The 19,955-nt window shown below is 46.0% G+C and overlaps 1 protein-coding gene across 2 annotated transcripts in view; it reads left to right on the top strand.

Moving 5' to 3' along the window:
• Nucleotides 1-19,955, top strand: part of LOC144829234 (small nuclear ribonucleoprotein Sm D1-like) — a 58,318-nt gene that overhangs the window by 19,043 nt on the left and 19,320 nt on the right. Inside the window, exon 2 of one of the 2 annotated variants that reach the window (XM_078688166.1) lies at nt 3,455-3,531. In XM_078688166.1, the coding sequence (XP_078544292.1) occupies nt 3,455-3,531 (77 nt within the window). Of the gene's footprint in view, nt 1-3,431; nt 3,532-19,955 lie in introns of those variants that run through there. The other variant, XM_078688165.1, reaches the window with a different exon arrangement.

The following is a 19,955-nucleotide window of genomic DNA, read 5'->3' as shown; positions in this document are numbered from 1 at the left end:
TTGGCACGTATACAAAACTTAAAAAGATCTGAAATTAACCCCCATTCAAACCGAATGAAATAAATGGCAAAGTTCTTGGGAACAAACCGCTGTAAACACATTGTTCCAAACTCATCCACAAAAGTATTCTTCCAGCCACTACCCTATGTAGACACCGTAAATCAGGAAAAAATTGAACTCTAAACAATATTGCTGACCTCTAAACAATTTGACGCACAACCGAAATCAAAGACCACATTGACAAAGCAGAATCCAAGAACTCTAAAGGCTGCCGAGCTTCAGAAAATGCTAGAGGACCATGTAAATGGTAGAGAAGCAGAACGTGTAGCATAAAAAGAAAAAATACCCATGTAGAGGATAAACTGCACAATGAGAAATATGAAAATCTGTGATGGATCCCAGTTGTCCTGCCGGAATTTTTTTTGATGCTATACAATTATTTTATCTCCCAGAGCCACCTTTTTCTCCATTATCACATAATGGAGCACCTTCAAATACACAAAATCATGACGTGCACCGAACAGAATAGGCTTGTATTTTTTTTAATAGAGTATAATGTTGCTCCGTGCATAATGCGAATGTAGGCTATATATAGGTAATACATGACGCTAACTTCCCTCTTAGTCAACTAATGGCATTGACTTCAGGGGCAGGAATGTTTCTAGGTATATATGCTTAAAAATTATCATTTATAATAATCAGGTGGATATAAAATTGATGTATACTAAGGTGAAAGGATTCTGTGTGTTAAACAAATGCACTGCATTGAATTTTGACGAGAATTTGTCATATTTTTGCAAAAGACTTCAAACTCCCCAGCCTCAGATGAGCCGTGACCCAGTCTATTAACTCACATGCTGAGCGTTCCGTAGAACAGTTTAATGGTTCATTCTCAAGGTCCGGCCGAGGCAGGCACTCTAGGCCTGGCATCGCCGGGCTCTCCCTCGACTGTCGGAGTGCCTTTGAACACACCCCTTTTTAACACACCTGGTAACGGAACCGAGTGAAAACAAATGGCTGGAATCATAGAGGCAAGTACACGAGCAGAATAGACCTCTTTCAAGCGCAGAGGCTGGTCCGTAACAATACCAGCATTTAAAAGTGGAACCCTCTATTTTATTTACCATTCCGTGCCTTTGTTTCGCTTGTTACACCTGTACGTGTGTGTGCATTTATATTTGAGGACACCCATTAATCAGGCTGTATGGAGGTTACAATGCTGTTAAAACTATATTTCAAAATAACTGTACTTCAAAATCAGCAAACTGCATGTTAAACAAGGGCAACATCCTGTGAGAGGTCTGTGCGTCTGCCATAGTGTAACATAAGGAGCCAGCGCCATTACCAAAGCAGCCAATGGTGTGCGTGCGCAGCTCTGCGATGAGCAAGAAAGCATTACAAGGACAAGACTGGCGCAAGATGAGAAGGGAGCTGCTGATGGGAGAAACTTAATACATGCAGCTCCATGCGCCCCTCAGAAAATGTATGCTTGGAGAGGGTGACACTAAGCTCCATGTTGGAATGATATCTTAAAAGCGTAGTACATATCTTGCTCACCAGAAGTTTGTGAACAAACATGGTCCATAAGCAGTAATGACTACAAGATAATTCTTAACTGAAGGAAAAAAAAGTGCGGCCCGATCAAGCCAAGTAAAGAGATAAGGAAGTACAGAATGTTCTTGACATCTGAGGGAGTTGTAGTTATTCTGAATGCACCAGATGCCACTTCCATTAAAGTGCTTAGAAAGACTTGGTGGATGGATGTTCGGATTCTTTTATAATGTCCACAAGATCTTGTGGAAAGTGCAGGTGACCAGACAAAACAAACAAATGGCCCTTGCGTGTGCCGCTGTTTAAAACAAGCCCGGCAGTGGTGCGTGCGCAGTCTGCTCTTTTTGGAAGCACATACTCGTGCTTGTGGCGTGCCCCTGCTCGCTCCCGCAAGGTGGATGCCTCCACAAGCACGAGTATGTGCTTACAAAAAGAGCAGAGCGACCTCTAAAGGTCCTCCTATGCAGCGCATGCGCGCTGCATAGGCAGACCTAACAATCTCGGCTGTGTAGTGTGTGGTTGGAAGGGTGTTTGTTGTCTTAGGATAAAAAACAATGTGGAAAGGTATTTTATGCCTTTTTGATGCGGTGTGGTTGTGTTATGGGACACCGTGCTTAGTAGTATGGTGGGTGAAAAGGTGCGATGTGCACACAGCTCTGCGTTTTTTTAATGCTTTTTCTTAAGGTCAGTCTACTTTGGTGGTAAGTGCACTGGGTTGTCCAACTTGAAAGTTTGCAAAGCAGGCATGGTTGGAGGGGAAGATAGTGGAGGAGCTAGGGTGGGCTTTTTTACTATAATCTCATGTCTGAATTTCCTTGCAGAATATAAAGTGGTCAGTGTGTAGCTAGTTGGGACTTGCAGTGGAGGACTAGTTTAGTCTGCTCAGATTGGCCTGCAATGTGAGACTGATCACTTCAGATAGTCCTTGTATGTTCAGGAGGTGATGGCTCGTTTATTTGATGGTACTGTACTGTGATAGACTACAACCGTAGCATATTTTATTACCTTTAGTTGGCTGCCTACTGCTGAGTGTTCTGGTATTAGCATGGGTCAGAAGACTTGTACAGGCTAATCCTAAATTGTTTTTTATTTTAACTGTATATAGTCGAGCCACTGAAATTATGTTGCAGGGAGAACCCAACTTGTGCTGCAGAGTTGCATAAATTATGCGGCTAGAAAAGACACGTTATGCGATGTAATGCAGATCATTTTCTGATAGTATTACTGCATTACTTTTTACACTGTTTGGGCATTGGGTGCACCTTATTAGTACTAGTTTAACACCCAAATATAGCAATAAGCAAAGAAAGGTGACCCGTCAACCTTTGCAAAAAGCCTCCTAGTGTGCTGGAACATGTGTTGCTGCGTTTTTTTTTTTTTGTGGAACATTTGGCCCATTTCAGCTAGAAACATTTTTTTTATTTAATCCCTGCAGATTATGCAGCAGGTGATGTATTATGTTGCAAGTCTGTAAATTGTAACAATCGCATAATTCCAGTGGCCCTGGATGTGGTGTGCTGATTGGGGTATAAATGTTCATGTGCCTAGATGCTTTGATTCTTGGCTGTTGGTTCCAGACCTTGGGAACTTGTACTGTTTGAGGCCATTCTTCATATTACTCATTCAGAGTATACATGTTGGGAGTAAATTGTCAAGACTTGCCTAAGCAAAGCTGAATAGCTGCAGTTCCATACACCAAATCTGAATCTAATGTGCACGAGAACTGGAATTCCTCTATACCAAAGTCATTTAGTCCCTCTGGTCAGACTGTGTTCTCTTTGTAGGGTACTCAAACAAAGGCTTAAACAGCAAAGATTTCTTTCTTGTATGTTACTCGCCTAACATCGTTCAAATAATTTAGTTTATGTATAGAAATGCTGATGGTGCTTTTATTCCCCTCCAGGTTCTTGATGAAATTAAGCCATGAAACGGTTACCGTAGAGCTGAAAAATGGAACCCAAGTTCATGGAACAATTACAGGTATTTTTCTCAAGCGTTTATTTACTAAATTGCTAGCTGGTCACTTGGCTGGAGGGTTTGAACATTCAGGTTGTTGCTTTGAGGTTAATATTTATGGGCTTCCGCTCCTCAGATCAGGCTTCTTCACAAAGCAGCTTATGAGCTACTGGTAGCTCTCCAGCTACCTATAAGTAACTTTCCTGTGTCCATGTAAGCCTACTAAATTGAAAGCTTTTAATCTCAAAATGGAGTGTATTTGAAGTTAAAATGTGTGTATTTTCAGAACTCGATAGCTGATGTTTGGATCTATTTAAAGTTGATTTTGAGTGATAAGTTGTGGTGTTGGGAGACTTATTACCAATAGTTCCTAGGTACCAGGTTATTGCAGTTATGGCTCTTATGTGTTACCCATGTGCCATGGTTTCCAAGTTGAAATAACTTTCTTTACCGTACTGCTGACTGCCTTGCCTGATGCTCTGTGCTGACTACAGTAATCTTGCATATGGTGGGCACTAATGTAATTTTGTCTGTGGTTATTTTACAATACTAATAGTAGTTCGGGATGATTTTTATTGAATGTAAGTAACTTTTATTAAAGAAATGGCTGAAGGCCCCTGCCTTATATCAATCCGATTGATTTGCTTGTGTGTCCTGATTGCAATTTGTGACGTTGCCCGAGCATAAATACTTGAAAGGAAATCCATAGAAGATCTGTAAGTAATTTGTGCTACAGTGTGGATTGTCATGACATATGAATTTAATACCACAACCTAAGTGAATTATTCAGGCTATGGCAATAGCATGAAACAAATGAAGAATCCTTTCCCGCACTGCTAACTTAATAACTGTAATGCCATTAGTTACGGGCGGAATTACTTATTCTGATTATTGGGTCTCTGGCAGCTCTGCTGTGGAAATATCTTGGTAGTGTTTGGGTGGGGCATAAGTCTAGCATGCACTTCTGATTGCTGGTAGTGGAGCGTTTGCTGTGGCTTTGTGGGATGGGTAAAGATTTCGCCAAGCCACAAACAGCTGTGTCCTAGGGGTGGGTACCACGGGACATTTTAAAAAATGTTTACTTTTTTTTATTTTACAGAGTTTTATATAGCGCGAACCTGACGCAAAGGTATCTGGTATCAGTTGCGTTACATGAGGACACATTCATTTTTAAAAAAAAATTTTTTTGTTAGACAGAAGCTGGTTATTTAAAAAGAAAATGGCCGAGAGAGGTGGTGGGCCTATGGCGGTCCTTTACTTCCCCCTCACCCCCCTTACAAATTGATTTTGTCATCTGTGGAGGTGATGGTCCCAAGAGGCCCCCCAATAATGTTAGCCTCTGGGAAAGTGGAGGTCCTTGGGGCATGACCCCCTTTTTAGTTTTCGCCTGGCGTCCGCTGCGCAGCAGCATTCACGCAGGTGAAATCTTTTGAGAAGCAGTACGGGGGCTTTGTCCCGCCTGCTCTTCCATTGGCTAGCTCCATAAATTGGGGCTAGCCATTGGAAGAGATATCTGTCCGTCATTGCCGGAGCAGATTCGTGGGCGTTCCGGCGTTTTTTTTTTCCCCCGCTCTCCGCCCCTTTGTGACGTCATTCCGGCGGTTTTTCTCTGTCAATGTTTGCTTGGTTTCATTCCTCCGAAGATGGCGCCGGGGCCCGTCGACTTCTCGCATCTACTGGTATGTTTGTGTATTGAGAGAAGGTAGCCGTGTATACCCCAAGCCAGTGGTTCCCAAACTTTTTTGACCTGTGGCTCCCTTGACCTAATCGGCAGTTGGCCGTGGCTCCCCACCATTTTTAGGTCTCGCCCTGCGATTGCAGGCCAAAGGCCTGCTGTCGCAGAGCGAGACTATTGTTATCATTCCGGCTTTCAAGGACTGAAAGGGAGAGGACAAGAGACTGGCACGCGCACACAAGCAGCAGCCTGCCAGGATCAGGTCGCGCGCGTCAACACGCGCTCCGATTCCGGCAGGCTCTTCCCAACACATGCACAACACACATACAGCCCCCCCCACGCATACACACACACATACATACATACAGAACCCCCGCATACACACACACACGCACACACATACACAGAGAACCCCCGGCACTTACACACACATCCCCTACCTCATCTCGGCGTCTTCGCGCTCCCTTGCCCCCGCTCTTCTGGTGCGCGCGCACCACTAGTTTCGATTCCCGCGTCGGCTCCTCTGTGGTGCGCGCGCACCACAGGTTTCTATTTAAACAGCCAATCAGGAGGCAGAACTCCTTTGAGACATGCTCCCTCTCTGGTCCGCTATCATTTTGAACTGCACGGTGCGTCGTGGCCCCAGCAAAAACGGCAGCATGGGCCAATCACCTTTGTTTTTGCTTATTATTTCCGTAGGCAGCTTTTGGTTATGCGCAGCCCACGTCACTACAGAGACACTTTGTAATGAATGGGACATAAGGGCAATCATGAACATTACTGGTGAGTAACCGAGGGATTTTAGCTATAGCTAGCTTTATTTTTTGTGCGTGTGGTTTTCTGTCTTTTTTACCTCGTGCTGGACCGTTGCAGGTGCTTAGCTGTTTGCTGATTCCATTATAGAAGAGGGAGAGCGCTTCCACAATGTAAGGCGTTTTTTTCAGGATTTTTTCTTTTGTGTTGTTGTATTATATATGCGTTTCTTTTTAAATGTGTTTTAAATATCTTTTTGCTGGCGGAACGGGGTTGGGTACCATCATGGCCATACAGGCTGCTCTAATTCCCCATTCCCAGCTGGTGCCCCTGCAGCCGCGGCACTCTCTGTGTGCTCCTCTAGCTCTTCGTCCTCGTCCACCGCCTCTTCCTCGCCCTCCCCGCGCCTGGCCACTCCGGCCACAGCCCCTCCGACCGCCTCCAGTGCAGGACTCCTCCTGCCAGAGCCCTTACTGCCAGCAGCATCCAACTCCCCCACCCCTGGCAGCGGCGGCGCAGGGAGCAGCATTAGCACCAGCTAAGGCGGCAGCAGCCCCAACCTCCTCCCGGGCAGCTGTGGCATCAGCGGTGGAGCCTGCATCCCCGGGCTGGCCGTGGCCATCAGCACCACCTCTGCGGCCAGCATCGCGAGAGTACTTTAAAACTCATGCTCACATCGAAGTCTTCTGAAAATCAAATTATCCTGTCGCACATCCCCCCTCCCCACTTCCCGAACACTTACTGTACAACTGATCCCCATTCCCGTCTGAAAACGTACCCTGCAGCCATACCTCTCTAACGCTCCCACCCTAGAGAGAAACTTTCCAGCAGCCTGGCCCGAGGACACACATGCGAAACCACAAAACTCAACTCACTTGTGCACCCCACCCCCCAAAGCTGAACACACCATCGCAGACATTTAACTGTCTCCTACCAGTCACGTGGCACCACTTTGTATTGTATTGTAAGGGGTGCTTATAGAGCGCACTGACACCATGGGTCATTGTGATATTATGTTGTGTGTGTTTGTGCAGCGCTAAATGAGGTGATACAAGTGCACTTGTGATCAGAAACTTGGGCTCACACTTCTCAGGGCATGATTAAAAGTGTGCACCTCGGCGTCTGACTCTTCAGATCATGTTTGGACATTGTCACGTACATACATGATTCCCTTTAGTCTGCAACTGTGGGCCGTATACAACTTAAAAGATAAACAAGCACAACTGGCAGCAAGCTCTCCGCCCGAGGATCACTTTGTATGTGTGTGTGTGTGTGGGGGGGGGGGGGGGGCGGCGGGGGGGTTGTTGAGCCTGCCCGGGATTCGGCAGCGAGCATGCAGGCGCGTTAAATTGCTAATCGGAGGCCGGGGAGTTGGGAGAGGTGTCTGGAGGGAAATCCTGAGCAGGGAGAGCACAGAGTAGCGAAGTGGGTCAGAGGGTGTATGCATCCGAGCTAAGAGGCGGGAGTGGAGGCCCGGGGAGGGCTGACTGACGGTCCTGGAGCCCTCATAGGAGGGCAGGCGGTTCTGCCTCACCCGGGGAAGGCTGTAGTGTGACCGGGACAGAGAGAGGCCAGGGTAGACCATGCACCCCATCCTCTCAGGACTGGTGTACTTTCAGGGGGACTGGGGTGAACTGATAAGACGTTAGATTGCAGAGCCCTCATACAGTTGGTCCGGATTCATGGCATCACCAAGTAAGCAGGACTTGGGAAGGGTTTCAACCCACTGCCTCCTTCCGTGCAGCAGAGACATCCCCTAAACTCTGGAGGACTTTGGTCAAAGGGGGGGGGGGGGGGGGGGGGTGGGGGGGCACAACTGCCGCCATCCGAATCTTTGAACGAGACACGTTGGAAGATCACTGAGATGCGAGTTCCCTTCATGTGGGGAAGTGCAGGGCACAGTTAGTATGTGAAAGAGATTGTGGGAAAGGTGCAGGAAACACCCGATCATGTAGGCATTTACAGGCTATAGCTGCATTTGCCTACTTAGTAGTAGCAGCCAGCAGTAGATATCACAACTCATACGCACACACTACATTGATGTGTTTTTAGGGAGTAGTCACGGGGTGTTCTATGTGTGGTGTCAAGTGAATGACAACACAGCTGGTCTGAGGGTATATGAGTGCAAACTGATTCCCGTACCTTGCAGGTTGCCTGAGTGAGCGCTGCGGGCTCTTCCCAGCACCACCACCTCCCCCCCACCCCAGGGGCTGTGTGGAGACGTCCCTCCCTCTGCTAGCTTTAGATTCGGCACCAAGCATTTATATGAAGACTTCTCTCTCGGGTAGCCAGCATGGCTGCAGCCGGGCTGCGCATGCCGTGCAGTGCATGCCGTGCAGTGTACTGACATCAAGGACACACACTCCATGGAGTGCTGGAGCCTCCGAGACGCCTGCCTGACGCCACTGCATGGCTGAGGGTTTCCGTTCCTCGAGGGAGTCATTCCCCTCGGGGTGTCCTGACGATGTTTCCTCGCTCCTCCTGTGGGAGAGGGCCGTTACAGGTGCAGGGTGCGTGGAGTACGGGGCTCCCCAGTCCCTTCTGGAAGAGTAGGTGGAAACAGGAGCAACGGTGAGCTCCTCTCTTCCAAAGGTGGTTTTGTTTAAGGAAAGGGAGTTTCTCTAGCCCCCGAGGACCCCAACTTAAAGGTCATTATTGAAGGGAACTAAACAGTTACCTATTTGCCACAAAGTCACGAACACACCACTGAAGTGCTTCCAAAGACCAACAGGGCTGATGTTCATGGTGGGCACGCTTCGGGCGTGTAATCCAAGCCTGGATGCGAGGAGTACCTCGGGCAACATCAAATGCTGGTAACGAAAGCACCAGACGCAGTAATGCTTTCAGCATTTAAAATAATAATAGGGTGTACTACCAAATCAAACATACCACGCAGTTTGCAAGCAGTCCCCACCGGCTATAGAAAATGTCTCGGGTAGAATCGTCTCTGAAGTACACGTGCACCAGTGACCCGGAAGGAACACGCAGAAGACAGAGTGTCTCTTTAGATGTAACCTTTCCTTCTGAGGGAACAGTTCCATGGCCCCACTCGGCCTCCATACACTCTGCCCCATGGTGGGCGAGAATCAGTGGCCTCCGAGAGGTGACCCCCTCTCATTCGGAGGTGAACTTCTGTGCCTTCCGACAGGCCAGTCACTTGCTCCCCACTGAGCCCCGAGACACACATCCACACAGTGGGCAAGGTTCCAGGCCTCTGAGAGGCCAGTCTCCCTCCCACACGTCTCATAGCCTTCTTGGGGCAAGTATCCCCTTCTGAGAGGTCATCTCCACAGAGCCACGAAATACAAGCACGCATGCACACACAGTGAGTAAATACCAACCACCTTGTCACTGAATTGATATGAAAGAGCACAATTTCGAACCTAGTTTATCACTTTCATTAGTTTCTTTTGAGAGTTTATCTCACATAATTTGCACAAAAAAAGTTCTAATCCATTTCAGGACTACTGCAGGTATGTTCGAAGTCCTCATGTTTAGGGTGTGCATTCGAAAAAAAGATACAACTGGTGGGATTCCCACTCCTGGTCATGGCATACTTTCCGTCAGGCTATACAAGGTACATAAAGGACCCTTGATTTTAGCAGGCCTCAGAATGCCGAAATTCTAGGAGTGTGACACGCCATCTTTAATTCTTTCCCACAATTGCAACAGGGACTGACCCCTCAGTGTTCGAATGCCCCTCCCCAACCCCTCCCAGGCACTCAGGAGTTAAAAGACGCGTAGCTTTAGATAATGGATAGTGACAAATGGCGGCTCGTTCTCACATTGCAGGCAGAGTGCGGTCACCAGCTCCATATGTGATGCGATTGTCAAGCACACGTGGTGTCGCCACTGTGAAACACTGAATATTCACACAATTATTATATCTACATTAGTTGTTTCCGCTACAAGGCAAACCCGCTGTTTGCCTGGCCTGAGTAAACTAAACTAGATTGTTTCACATAATTAATCGTACAAGCATTAGGTAATCGTATTCCATAAGGCTGTGGCACCTTCCTGCCGCTGTACACCAGTGATGGGGGTTGTGATCCCAGTCTTACAAAACTGATAACAAAAAAAACACTGCAAATTTCACGAAACAAAAGATGATATTCCATATTTTCCATGAAGGGGGCACCAGAACTAAAATACCCAGAATAGGTCAGGTGCTTGAATCTTTAGATCATAGAGTAATTTAACATAGAGCAGCCTAACATCACATAAAACATGCCACAACAAAACCTAACACATAACTTAACACAAGGTAATATAATAAAAATGTTATATTCCATAACTGACCAGGCAAAATTTATATAGCTTCATGTTAAACTATTGCATTTATGCAGTTCGAGCTATTGGCATTGTAAATGACAATGCCCTTTATTTATGTTTTGGTTTTCAAAACATAAATAAAAGGCATTGTCATTTACAAGGCCAATTGCCTAAACCCGTGTAAATGCGAGACCTACTGCATTGCAAATGCTTTTTTTTATAGGTTTTTTTTTTGTGCTCATTCTGTCAGACTTTAATCATATTTATTTTGGTATATGAAATATAACGTTGTAGCCAATATAGTTCGACATATAGTTAATTAAAGTGAACTCCCATGTGGAGCAGAGGTCAAGTAATGCAACCCATTTCATGTATACTACAAATACATGTTGATATCTACAATTATTTAAGATTTAAATTATTTTTTGATCATGCATGCTGTTTTTGTGCAGAGATATTAACTGACCTTGTACAAATGGTATGTTAGTGAATTAATTTGTTGCACAGGAAAGTCTTGCATATATATATATATAGATATATATGTATGCACATGCCTTGGAAAAGTCATATCAACCTCTCATTTCCCTTGGTACAGAGGGAACATAGGACATGTTTACTATTTCACTTGGGGATTATCCCCTCTCTAATTACGTTTCACCGGTAATCTCAAGGCATAAAACGCTCAATCTTGAAACAAATACTCTTTCACTTTTACATTTTATGTCGGAAATTTTTTGCAAAGGTGTATTTACGTTTTCTTGTAATGATCAGGTTTCTTGTAATGCTAACATGAATATATTTGCTAGGCATCTAAATTATCTAGCATACACGGAGAAGGTCTTGGCAGTTGATGGGATGCTCAATTTTTCTCTAGTTATGATAAAAGGCATTATCTTGTATTTACGAGAATTCAAGCTATTGGCATTATAACTTACAATGCCATTTATTTATGTTTTAAAAATGAAGACCAACATAAAAGGCATTGTCATTTACAATGTCAAAAGCTCAAACTGGTGTAAATGCGAGACCTATTGCATTGCAAATGCTTGTTTTGACCGGTGGGTGGTATCTACCTCCTGTTATCTTCCTTAAAGTAATTGGGACGCATTCTTTCCCTCATCCAACCATCCGTTCACTCATCCAGCCATCTGTTCTCTCATCCATCCACCCTTTCACTTCACTCATCTATCCATCCTTTTGTCCATCTACCCCTTTCACTAACTCATCAATTCTTAAATTCACCCTTTCACTCATCCACCATTTCACTTATCAATTCATCCATCCACCCATTCACTTGCCCATCATCTACCCTTTCATCCATCCTTTCACACACCCATCCACACTTTTACCCATCCATACTTTTACCCATCCATCTACCTTTCCACCCATACATCCATCTACCTTTCCACCCATACATCCATCTATTTACCTTTTCTCTCATCCATACTTCCACTCATTCACCCTTTCTTTCATTAGCTATCCATTCCCCTTTCATTCATGCATTCATCCTTTCCACATTATGAGCTGAGCCTTTGTCTGCAGAGTTGCAGGCAGAAGAGGCCTATCAAGAATGAACTACAGCAAGGGGTGGGGTGCGGTGGGGGAGAGTTCACTATGCCCCTGCACATAGGCAGACTGAAAACGTAGAAGTCATGAGTCACACATAATGCAGTGCCAGGATGTGATGTTACTGTAACATGGTGTTGTTTCCAGGGCTTTAAGCGGTGTAAAAAAAATGGGGGGGGGGGGGGCGCTCTTCAAAGGGGGTGTTGGATGTAATTTTAACACCCCTGACTGCCCCATTGTCATTCTGTATGTGGCAATCAGCCCCATACAGAATTTCAATGGGCGGGAGGGGCTGCTCCTGGAGGAGTGTGAGGCAGCTCCAGCAGCGGGGGTGAGGCCTCTCACAGGGGAGCAGCGCTGCTCCCTGTGATGGCCCTGGAATTTACGGACGGTTGGTCACCCTAGCTGTGCGCGGCGCCCCTGGCACCTCATTGCGGCACACTGGGGAGCCGCGGCGCACAGTTTGGGAACCACAGCCCCAAGCCCGCCTCCCCACCCCCTGCTAGAGTACACAATAAACGAGCACACACGTTTTGAAGTTCAAATCCCCATGTGATTAATCTGTAGAGGTTACAAGCATAGATGCAGATTGTCAGTAGTGTGTCCATGATTGCTGAACGCCGTTGAGCTATGTCTTTCACTGACAGCATTTTGAGCATTTGCCGGTCCTTTCGAAGCCAAACAGTGGTGCTCATCAGAGTAAACGTGCGAGATTCAAACCCTGGGCAGGGGTCTTCAGTGGCGGGGTCCCTGGACATTATGCACCCTTTTCACAGCTGCATGTAGGCCATTGCTTTCTAGGAAGCCTGTGCCCTACTCTTCGTGCCCTTCGTCCTTATGTTAACACGAGGCCCCAGGGCTGCTTCGGAGAAGTCAGCGGGCGAGTTATTTTTCGGCCTTCAGCACCGGGCACAGCTGGGCTAAGAATAGTGTCCCTGGGCTTGACTAATATGGGGAAGGACAGTGCCCTGACCGAAGCGGCCGCCTGCACTTCGGTTACAGGCACAGTATTTAAAGCGACAGGCCTGGTTTGGGGCGAGCTTCGCAGGCCCAAACATGGCCAACTAGGAAGCGGCACAGAGCACGTCGGGCCTTCGGGCCAGCCTTGCTGCCTCCAGCAGGAATCGGCGTGGGTCCACATACTTGGGTCCTGCACTACTGCCAATGCCAGATGTCACTTTCTTAGCACTCCTAAACTGTACTTAAGTAACTGAGCTCGACGGCATACATCGGTCGAGACTGCATTGTATTTGTTGGTAGTCATTGCTGGTAGTGCAACTCTTGTACCTTCAGACTTGAGCCAGGCTTGTCACACAGGAAGGCCGACAGATGGGCCTGCAGCTGAGGGCCCTGTATCTCTGGCACAGGGCTTACATGGGACACCCCCATGTGACTGAGACGCCTCTCTGATCCCAGCCCTAGTGCCCTACAGAAGAGGAGGTTTGGGTTTCTCAGGAGAGCCTTGGAATTTCACAACTGTTTGTGTCTTTAAGATCTCTTCCGGTCTACAGTGCCTCAGTATTTATAATCCACTAACTGTTCTCTTCTGTATAACTGCTCAGCAGTTTACAAAAGCAGTAAGTGGGGGTTCAGAGTGCACAATTAGGCACAATCAGATGTTTTATGACAAAGAAAAATATATATTTTGAAAGGTTTAGTCTAAGCAAAACGTTGATCCTAAGCCACGAACTTTGGAGCTCCTTGTGTGTCCGCTTTGTCGATCTTCCCTTTATGGTACAAAACAGTATTTGTTCTTGTAGGTCGAAGTGGCAGTTTCAGTACAACAATGTATTCTGTAGTTCGTTGCTGGTGAATTCACCTTAGTGAAAGTCGTTGAAGGAATTGTTTTGTTCTGTATTTATAAGTCTACATTGATAGCACAGCATTCGCTGGACCTCGTGCTAAACTAAAAAGCTTCTAGAGTACTGCTGAGAAGGGGGGCTCTGTGTGTGTGGGGGGGGGCTCTCTGTGGGGGTGGCATTTGCGAGAGATTAAGCTATTGGCATTGTAAATGACGATGCCACTTATCTGTTTTCAAAACCAACATCTAAATAAAAATGTTGTCATTTACAATGCCAATAGCTCTAACTTTTGCAAGGGCGAAACCGTTGCATTGTAAATGCTTGTTTTTCTTGGCTCCCGCTTGAAGGATCACCCCAAACATTCAAGACGGCAGCAGTAAGCAGCAAACTAGTTTGAAGATTTCGCAAGGAGTTATCAAATGACACCAAAGTTATTGGCAAATGTTACCAGCATTTGCAATGCTATAGGTCTCATTTGTTAGATTTAGAGCTATTGGCGTTTTAATGAAGAACTGGTTGTGGTGCTGAATTGTGTTGTGTATTTGTCTAGTGAAACTGATCTTGTGAATAGATAATGGTGAGAGCTATAGAGGATAGAAAGGAAGAATTAGAGGTGTGTGTGTATATATGTATGTGTGTATGTATGTATGTGTATGTATGTGTGTGTGTGTGTGTATGTGTGTGTATATATATATATATATATATATATATATATATATATATATATATATATATATATTTTATGAAGGTGTACGTTGTGAGAGAATGAGAAATCGTGTTTGCGAAAGAAGGGGTGCGTAGGTAATAGTTGGTTACAGAAGTATTTTAGTTTTTTGGAAGATGGGTCAAAAAAAGATTTGTTTTATTGAGAACGTCTAAAAATGCTTGTACGAAACTGAAGAATTGTAGTATGTTGATGTGGTGATTGTGTATCGGATAGTGAGATGTGAGTAGAAGAGAAAGAGGTATAAGTAAAAGGGGTATATGAAACTGAAGAATTGTAGTATGTTGATGTGGTGATTGTGTATTGGATAGTGAGATGTGAGTAGAAAAAGAGGTATAAGTAAAAGGGGTATATGGAGGGAGGGGGGAATGGAGGTGGATTAGTGTGAGGTTTAGGAAGGTAGCATTTGTTAGTGCATAGTATAGAGGAGATAGGTAATGTGATGGAGGAATGAGAGGATGTAGTGGTCAGCGCTTACATATTAAAGTCACGAAGTGCTAGTAACACTATATGTATAAAACAACAAGACAGAAAACTGTACCAAAAGCAGATAATGCAAATTATAAAAAGCACCTCAGCAGAATTTCCTCTGATTCGTGGCATAGTAGTGTACTCAATCATAATTCATCCAGCAAAGGCCCTCGGTGACTGTAATTACTGTTTTTGTATGCAAATAAGAAGGCTGAGTGCTCTCCGAAGTTAAAGTGAATGTTGACCGAGCTTTTTGCTTTTGGATGTCTTCCATCCTGCAAAGGTGTTCATGAGGAGTAGAATTGTCACATTTGCGGGCACATAAGAGTCCGGAGTTTATTCAGAAATTAAAGTGAATGTTAGCCAAACATGCTACCCTTCTTTTTTCGGTATTCCGTGCCTGTGTTCAAGCTTTTTAAGAGTCACTTGATAAAATGTTTTGATCATCGATTCTAATACTGTGAAATGTATCGTAACTTATTTGCTGTCCTGCGGAGGTGTTTACCCACATGATTCGTTTTTTAAAAATCTGATAGTAGTGAAAGTACATGCAGCAGGGCCCTGAGGAGTGCAAAATAGGCAGTAACCCAAAACTAGCAGGAAAGTAAAACGGGCGCCATACTGAAAGTAACACTATGTTGCATGTAATTAAAGTAATGGAAGTGGGCAAATCTTGCAGAACAAGAGAAATGCATGGCCACCATATTTAAAGATAAAACTAGTGTGCTGCACTGCAATAATTACAAAAGAGTTTGCAACAGCCAAAGAATGCAAGTGGAAGGAAACTGTAGTTGGGGAGGTGCTCCTCTCCGAAAAACAGAAGTGACTTATCGCCGCATGAATCGCTTAGGAGGCCGCAAAGAAGAGCAACACTGGACTACACCAGTGGTAAGCCGCAGGCGGGAGCAAAATCGTTTATTCAATACATGTCTTATAGACCGCGCATGCGCTTCTTAGGCTGGACTTAACACCACCCTTCCTACAGAAACTACATCCTAACTAGAGCTACCTAGTGGTGACTGCATATGTGTATATATAGTATGTGTATATATATTCACTGGAAAAAAACACCGGTTTCAGCGGCGTTATAGTTATGAATTGTGATTTAAAAAAACCTTAAAGTCACGCAACAAACCACAGGTTACAGCGGAGTTATAGTTAGGCTGACACTTCTCGTGTACAAAGCCTGTGAAAATCAGGCGGTATAGCTTTCTTTTTTTTTTTTTGTTAAAGACTTTTATTCAGTGTTACAAGTCAGTACACCGCTATTCAGTCAACAACCCGGAGGCAGGCAGCATCAGTATCATCAATGTGACCTCCTCATGTGGTCGCGTTTTGTATACATTTGTACATATCGTGCAACATGAATATTGTAAAAAACATATACAACAAAACCAACAACGCTTTGTGCTTCGTCACGTGTAATTTGTCAATACAGAGAGTAATGTGTCACCATCACAGGAGCGATTCTCGGTAGCTTTCGTCGAAGGGGGGGGGGGGGGAGCATCACAACAGGCAATTCACATCAGTCATCCCACTCAGCCGTCAACACGCATTCACATGGCCAAGGTCCCTCCTCACTCAGTCTCATCATCATCCAGTCTCCTACCCTTTAATCTGACCCCCATGGCGTTCTGACCTTCATGTTTCCGTCAATCCACCATCTCCATGCGCTCTCATCACCGCACCACCCACTTTACTCATCCATCTCTTCCCCAGCCAGCCAGGTCGTCAGGGGCTGCCAGATATCAACAGGTCTAGATCTCAGTGGTAGGAGTTCCCAATATGTGGTCAGTTGATCTCGACAGTATAGCGCAGAGTTAATCCAGCCCACAGCCTTTGGAGCCGCCCCTTGCTTCCAATGTAGTGCAATCTGCCTTTTCGCCAGTAGGAGCAACATAGCGACTAATTTCCTTGAGGCACTGGGTACGCCGGCCACAAATCCCAGTAAAGCCACCAGTGGATCAGGAAGTAACGGCTCCCCTATTTGTCCCAGTTTCGAAAACACCTCTACCCAATAGTGCTGCACGGGAGTGCATTTCCATGTGAGGTGAAAGAAATCTGCATCTACAGCACCGCATCTGCAGCACCGAGATTCAGCTAGTAACCCTATTTTGAAGAGCTGTACCGGCGTGCGGTACGTTCTATGCAGGAAATTAAAGTGTATTAATCTTAGCCTGTAATTAGGTGACAAGCTTTCTAATTGATTGCAGCAGAACGTCCATTGTTTGTCCGTTATGCTTATTCCCGCCTCTGCTTCCCATTGCGATTTCGAACTAGGTCTTATCCACGGTGCTGTGTCTTGTGTTATTTTATAGATCCGGGTAATCAGTTTGTTCGGGGAGCTGTTAGTATGTCTTCCAGCGCCGAAAGTGATGGTGGCACTGCCGGAAACATCATGTATCTGGCCTTGCATGCCGCTCGCAGTTGGTAATAGAGTAGCAATTCAGATGCCGTAGGTACCTCCGACTTGCAGATGTCCCCCAGCTCCACAAATGTGTCGTCTGGGTAGAGGTCACTTGCAACCATCAGACCGCACTTGCGCGCCCTTTCAGTTATCGCCGCGTCCTGCAAAGGACCCAGCAGTGGATTGCCGCCCAGCGGCATGGATGGGGCGTATAGTTCAGTAATGTCTGCCCGCTTTGCTATGTTTTGCCAGGCCCATCTCACTGTTTCCACCGTGTACACATCTTCCGGTGAACGCTTGTATTTGTGGTAGAGCATCGTAGTCCAGGGGGTGGGTGCCGACGCATCTTTCTCGATCGCCACGTGTGGCTGATATGGGATCGGGTGTTGCCAGAAGTGCAGGTATTGGGCCTGGGCGCAGTATGCATATAGCTCAAAATCTGGGGCTGCCAAGCCACCTTGACGAAAAGGAAGCGTTAACACCCTCCACTGCACTCTGGGCTGTTTGCCCGCCCACACTAGATCCAGTAGCGCGGAGCGTATGCGTTTAAAGAAGGATAGTGTAAGCGGCAGGGGTATGTTCGCAAACAAATATAAGAATTTTGGTAGTACAACCATTTTAGTTATGGCTATACGCCCTGTTAGTGACAGCGGCAGGGTGACCCACTTTTTCACCTTGTTCTCGAGCCATTCCACTGCTGTGCCATAGTTAAAAAGCCACAGGTCCTGTATCGAGCAGCTTATGTGAATTCCCAGGTATTTTACCTCCTCCTCTACCCAGGTGATGGGGAATTCGGTGTGACATTGTGCCGTGCCGTCCGTCAGTGGTAGTATTGTGGACTTAGACCAGTTAATGTTAATGCCCGTCAAACCACTGTACCGCACTAGCTCTCTCATGAGGGGGTTGAAATTTTCCGCTGGGTTCTGCATAAAAATTGTTATATCGTCTGCGTATAGAGACCCTAACAACCCTCTGGAAGTGAACCCTATACTTTGCTTTGTGTTGTCTTAGTCTTGCCGCTAGCGGCTCCGTGGCGATGGCAAATAGCAGCGGCGAGAAGGGGCAGCCCTGCCTGGTCCCTCTAGTGATCTTTATAGGCTACGACACCTGCCCATTTACCTTCACTCTCGCCGTAGGACAATTGTAAAGGATGCAAATTTTCTGAATAAATAGCTTGCTGAACCCCATTCTTGTGAACAGCGCTTGTAGAAACTTCCACTCGAGTGAGTCGAATGCCTTAGTGGCATCCAACAAGGCAGCTGCGGCCTGGACTTTTGGGTCCAGGTAATGAAGCGATCCAAATAATGTGCGCAAGTTGTGCGAGGTGGATCTTCCCGTCACAAATCCCGACTGATCAGATAGTGCTATCTGGGGTAGCATTGGTTTCAGTCGTTCTGCCAAGAGTTTAGCATAAATCTTGGCATCCAGGTTTATCAGGGACAGCGGCCTATACGAATCCGGACACGTAGGGTCTTTGTCCGGTTTTAGGAGTGTAATGATCATGGCTTCACGAAGCGACGGGGGAAGGCTCCCAGCCTCCATCGCTTCCATGTACATCTTATGTAACCTGGGGACAAGGATATCGCATATTCTTTATAGAATGATGCCGTGAGACCATCAGGTCCTGGCGCCTTACCTGAGGGCATGCCAGCTATGGTCACCCGTATGTCATCCTGCGTTATTGGTAAATCCATGTATTCGCGAGCCCCGTTGTTGAACCACGCTAGCGCTATTGTGTCTAGGTAGTCCGTTATCACCTCGTCCCCTGGTTGTACTTTGGAGGTGTACAGGCTCTCATAATAAACTTCCATAGTGTGCAAGATATCGCTCGGCTTCCGGATAGATTCGCCAGTCTCAGTGGACAGTTCCAAAATATATTCCGCACCCCTAGGTTTTCTAAGCATGGCGGCTAGCGTTCTGCCAGGGCGGTCTCCCTCCCCATACCTCCGAGCCTGAGCGTATTTATGCAAGAATTTCACTTCCCTCTCAGCTTCTTCTTGATACTGGGTGAGTTTCGCCCTGAAAGCTGCTCGGGCCCCAGTCGTAGGTGATCTGGTCAGCTCGATCTCCAGAGCTGCCAATTCTTTTTCGAGCGCATCTAGTGTGTTTCTGATGGATCGTAGTACTCCCGTTTTGAGCGCCATACAGTGTCTCCTAGTTACCACTTTGCAGGCCTCCCAGAGTGTTCCAGGCGAGTCTACAGTCCCTTCATTGAGCGAAAAGAACTCCTCCAGCTTATCTCTCAGCTCTTCCCTAAACACCTGATCTACTAAGGCCTGCGACGGAAATCTCCAGCTAAACGGCTGTGTGTATTGTGAGGGGGTGGCTATCGTCACTCCCACCGGAGCGTGGTCTGACAGTGATCTCGGCAAGTGTACCGCTGCCAAGACCGAGGCATGTAGGTCCCTGGACAGCAGCCATTAGTCAAGTCAAAAGGCTTTATTTCGATAAAAGAAATTATCATAAAAGCAGCAAATAAACACAATACACAAATGATTTAAAAACCAATGGAGCACATGTAGAACATTTTTACAAATATGCAAGCAGTTCATTTAAAGAATAACTTATTTAAAAATCAGATTAAACAGTTGATTTTAGCCTTTTGATACGAATGGACCAGGCCCATGATAGAAATTTAGCTAAAACACAAGCATAGGTGGGACGGCTGTCAGACATTAATATCCTGATTGCAGTTACATGACTCTTGGTGCCTAACTGCCGACATAGATTTTTAAACCAGACCCTCCTTGGAATTGCATACTCCATGCATTCAAACAA

The sequence above is a fragment of the Lissotriton helveticus genome, chromosome 4_1 (assembly GCF_964261635.1).
Source record: "Lissotriton helveticus chromosome 4_1, aLisHel1.1, whole genome shotgun sequence".
In the NCBI taxonomy this organism is placed as follows: domain Eukaryota; kingdom Metazoa; phylum Chordata; class Amphibia; order Caudata; family Salamandridae; genus Lissotriton; species Lissotriton helveticus.
This window is presented reverse-complemented; position numbering and strand designations above follow the sequence as displayed.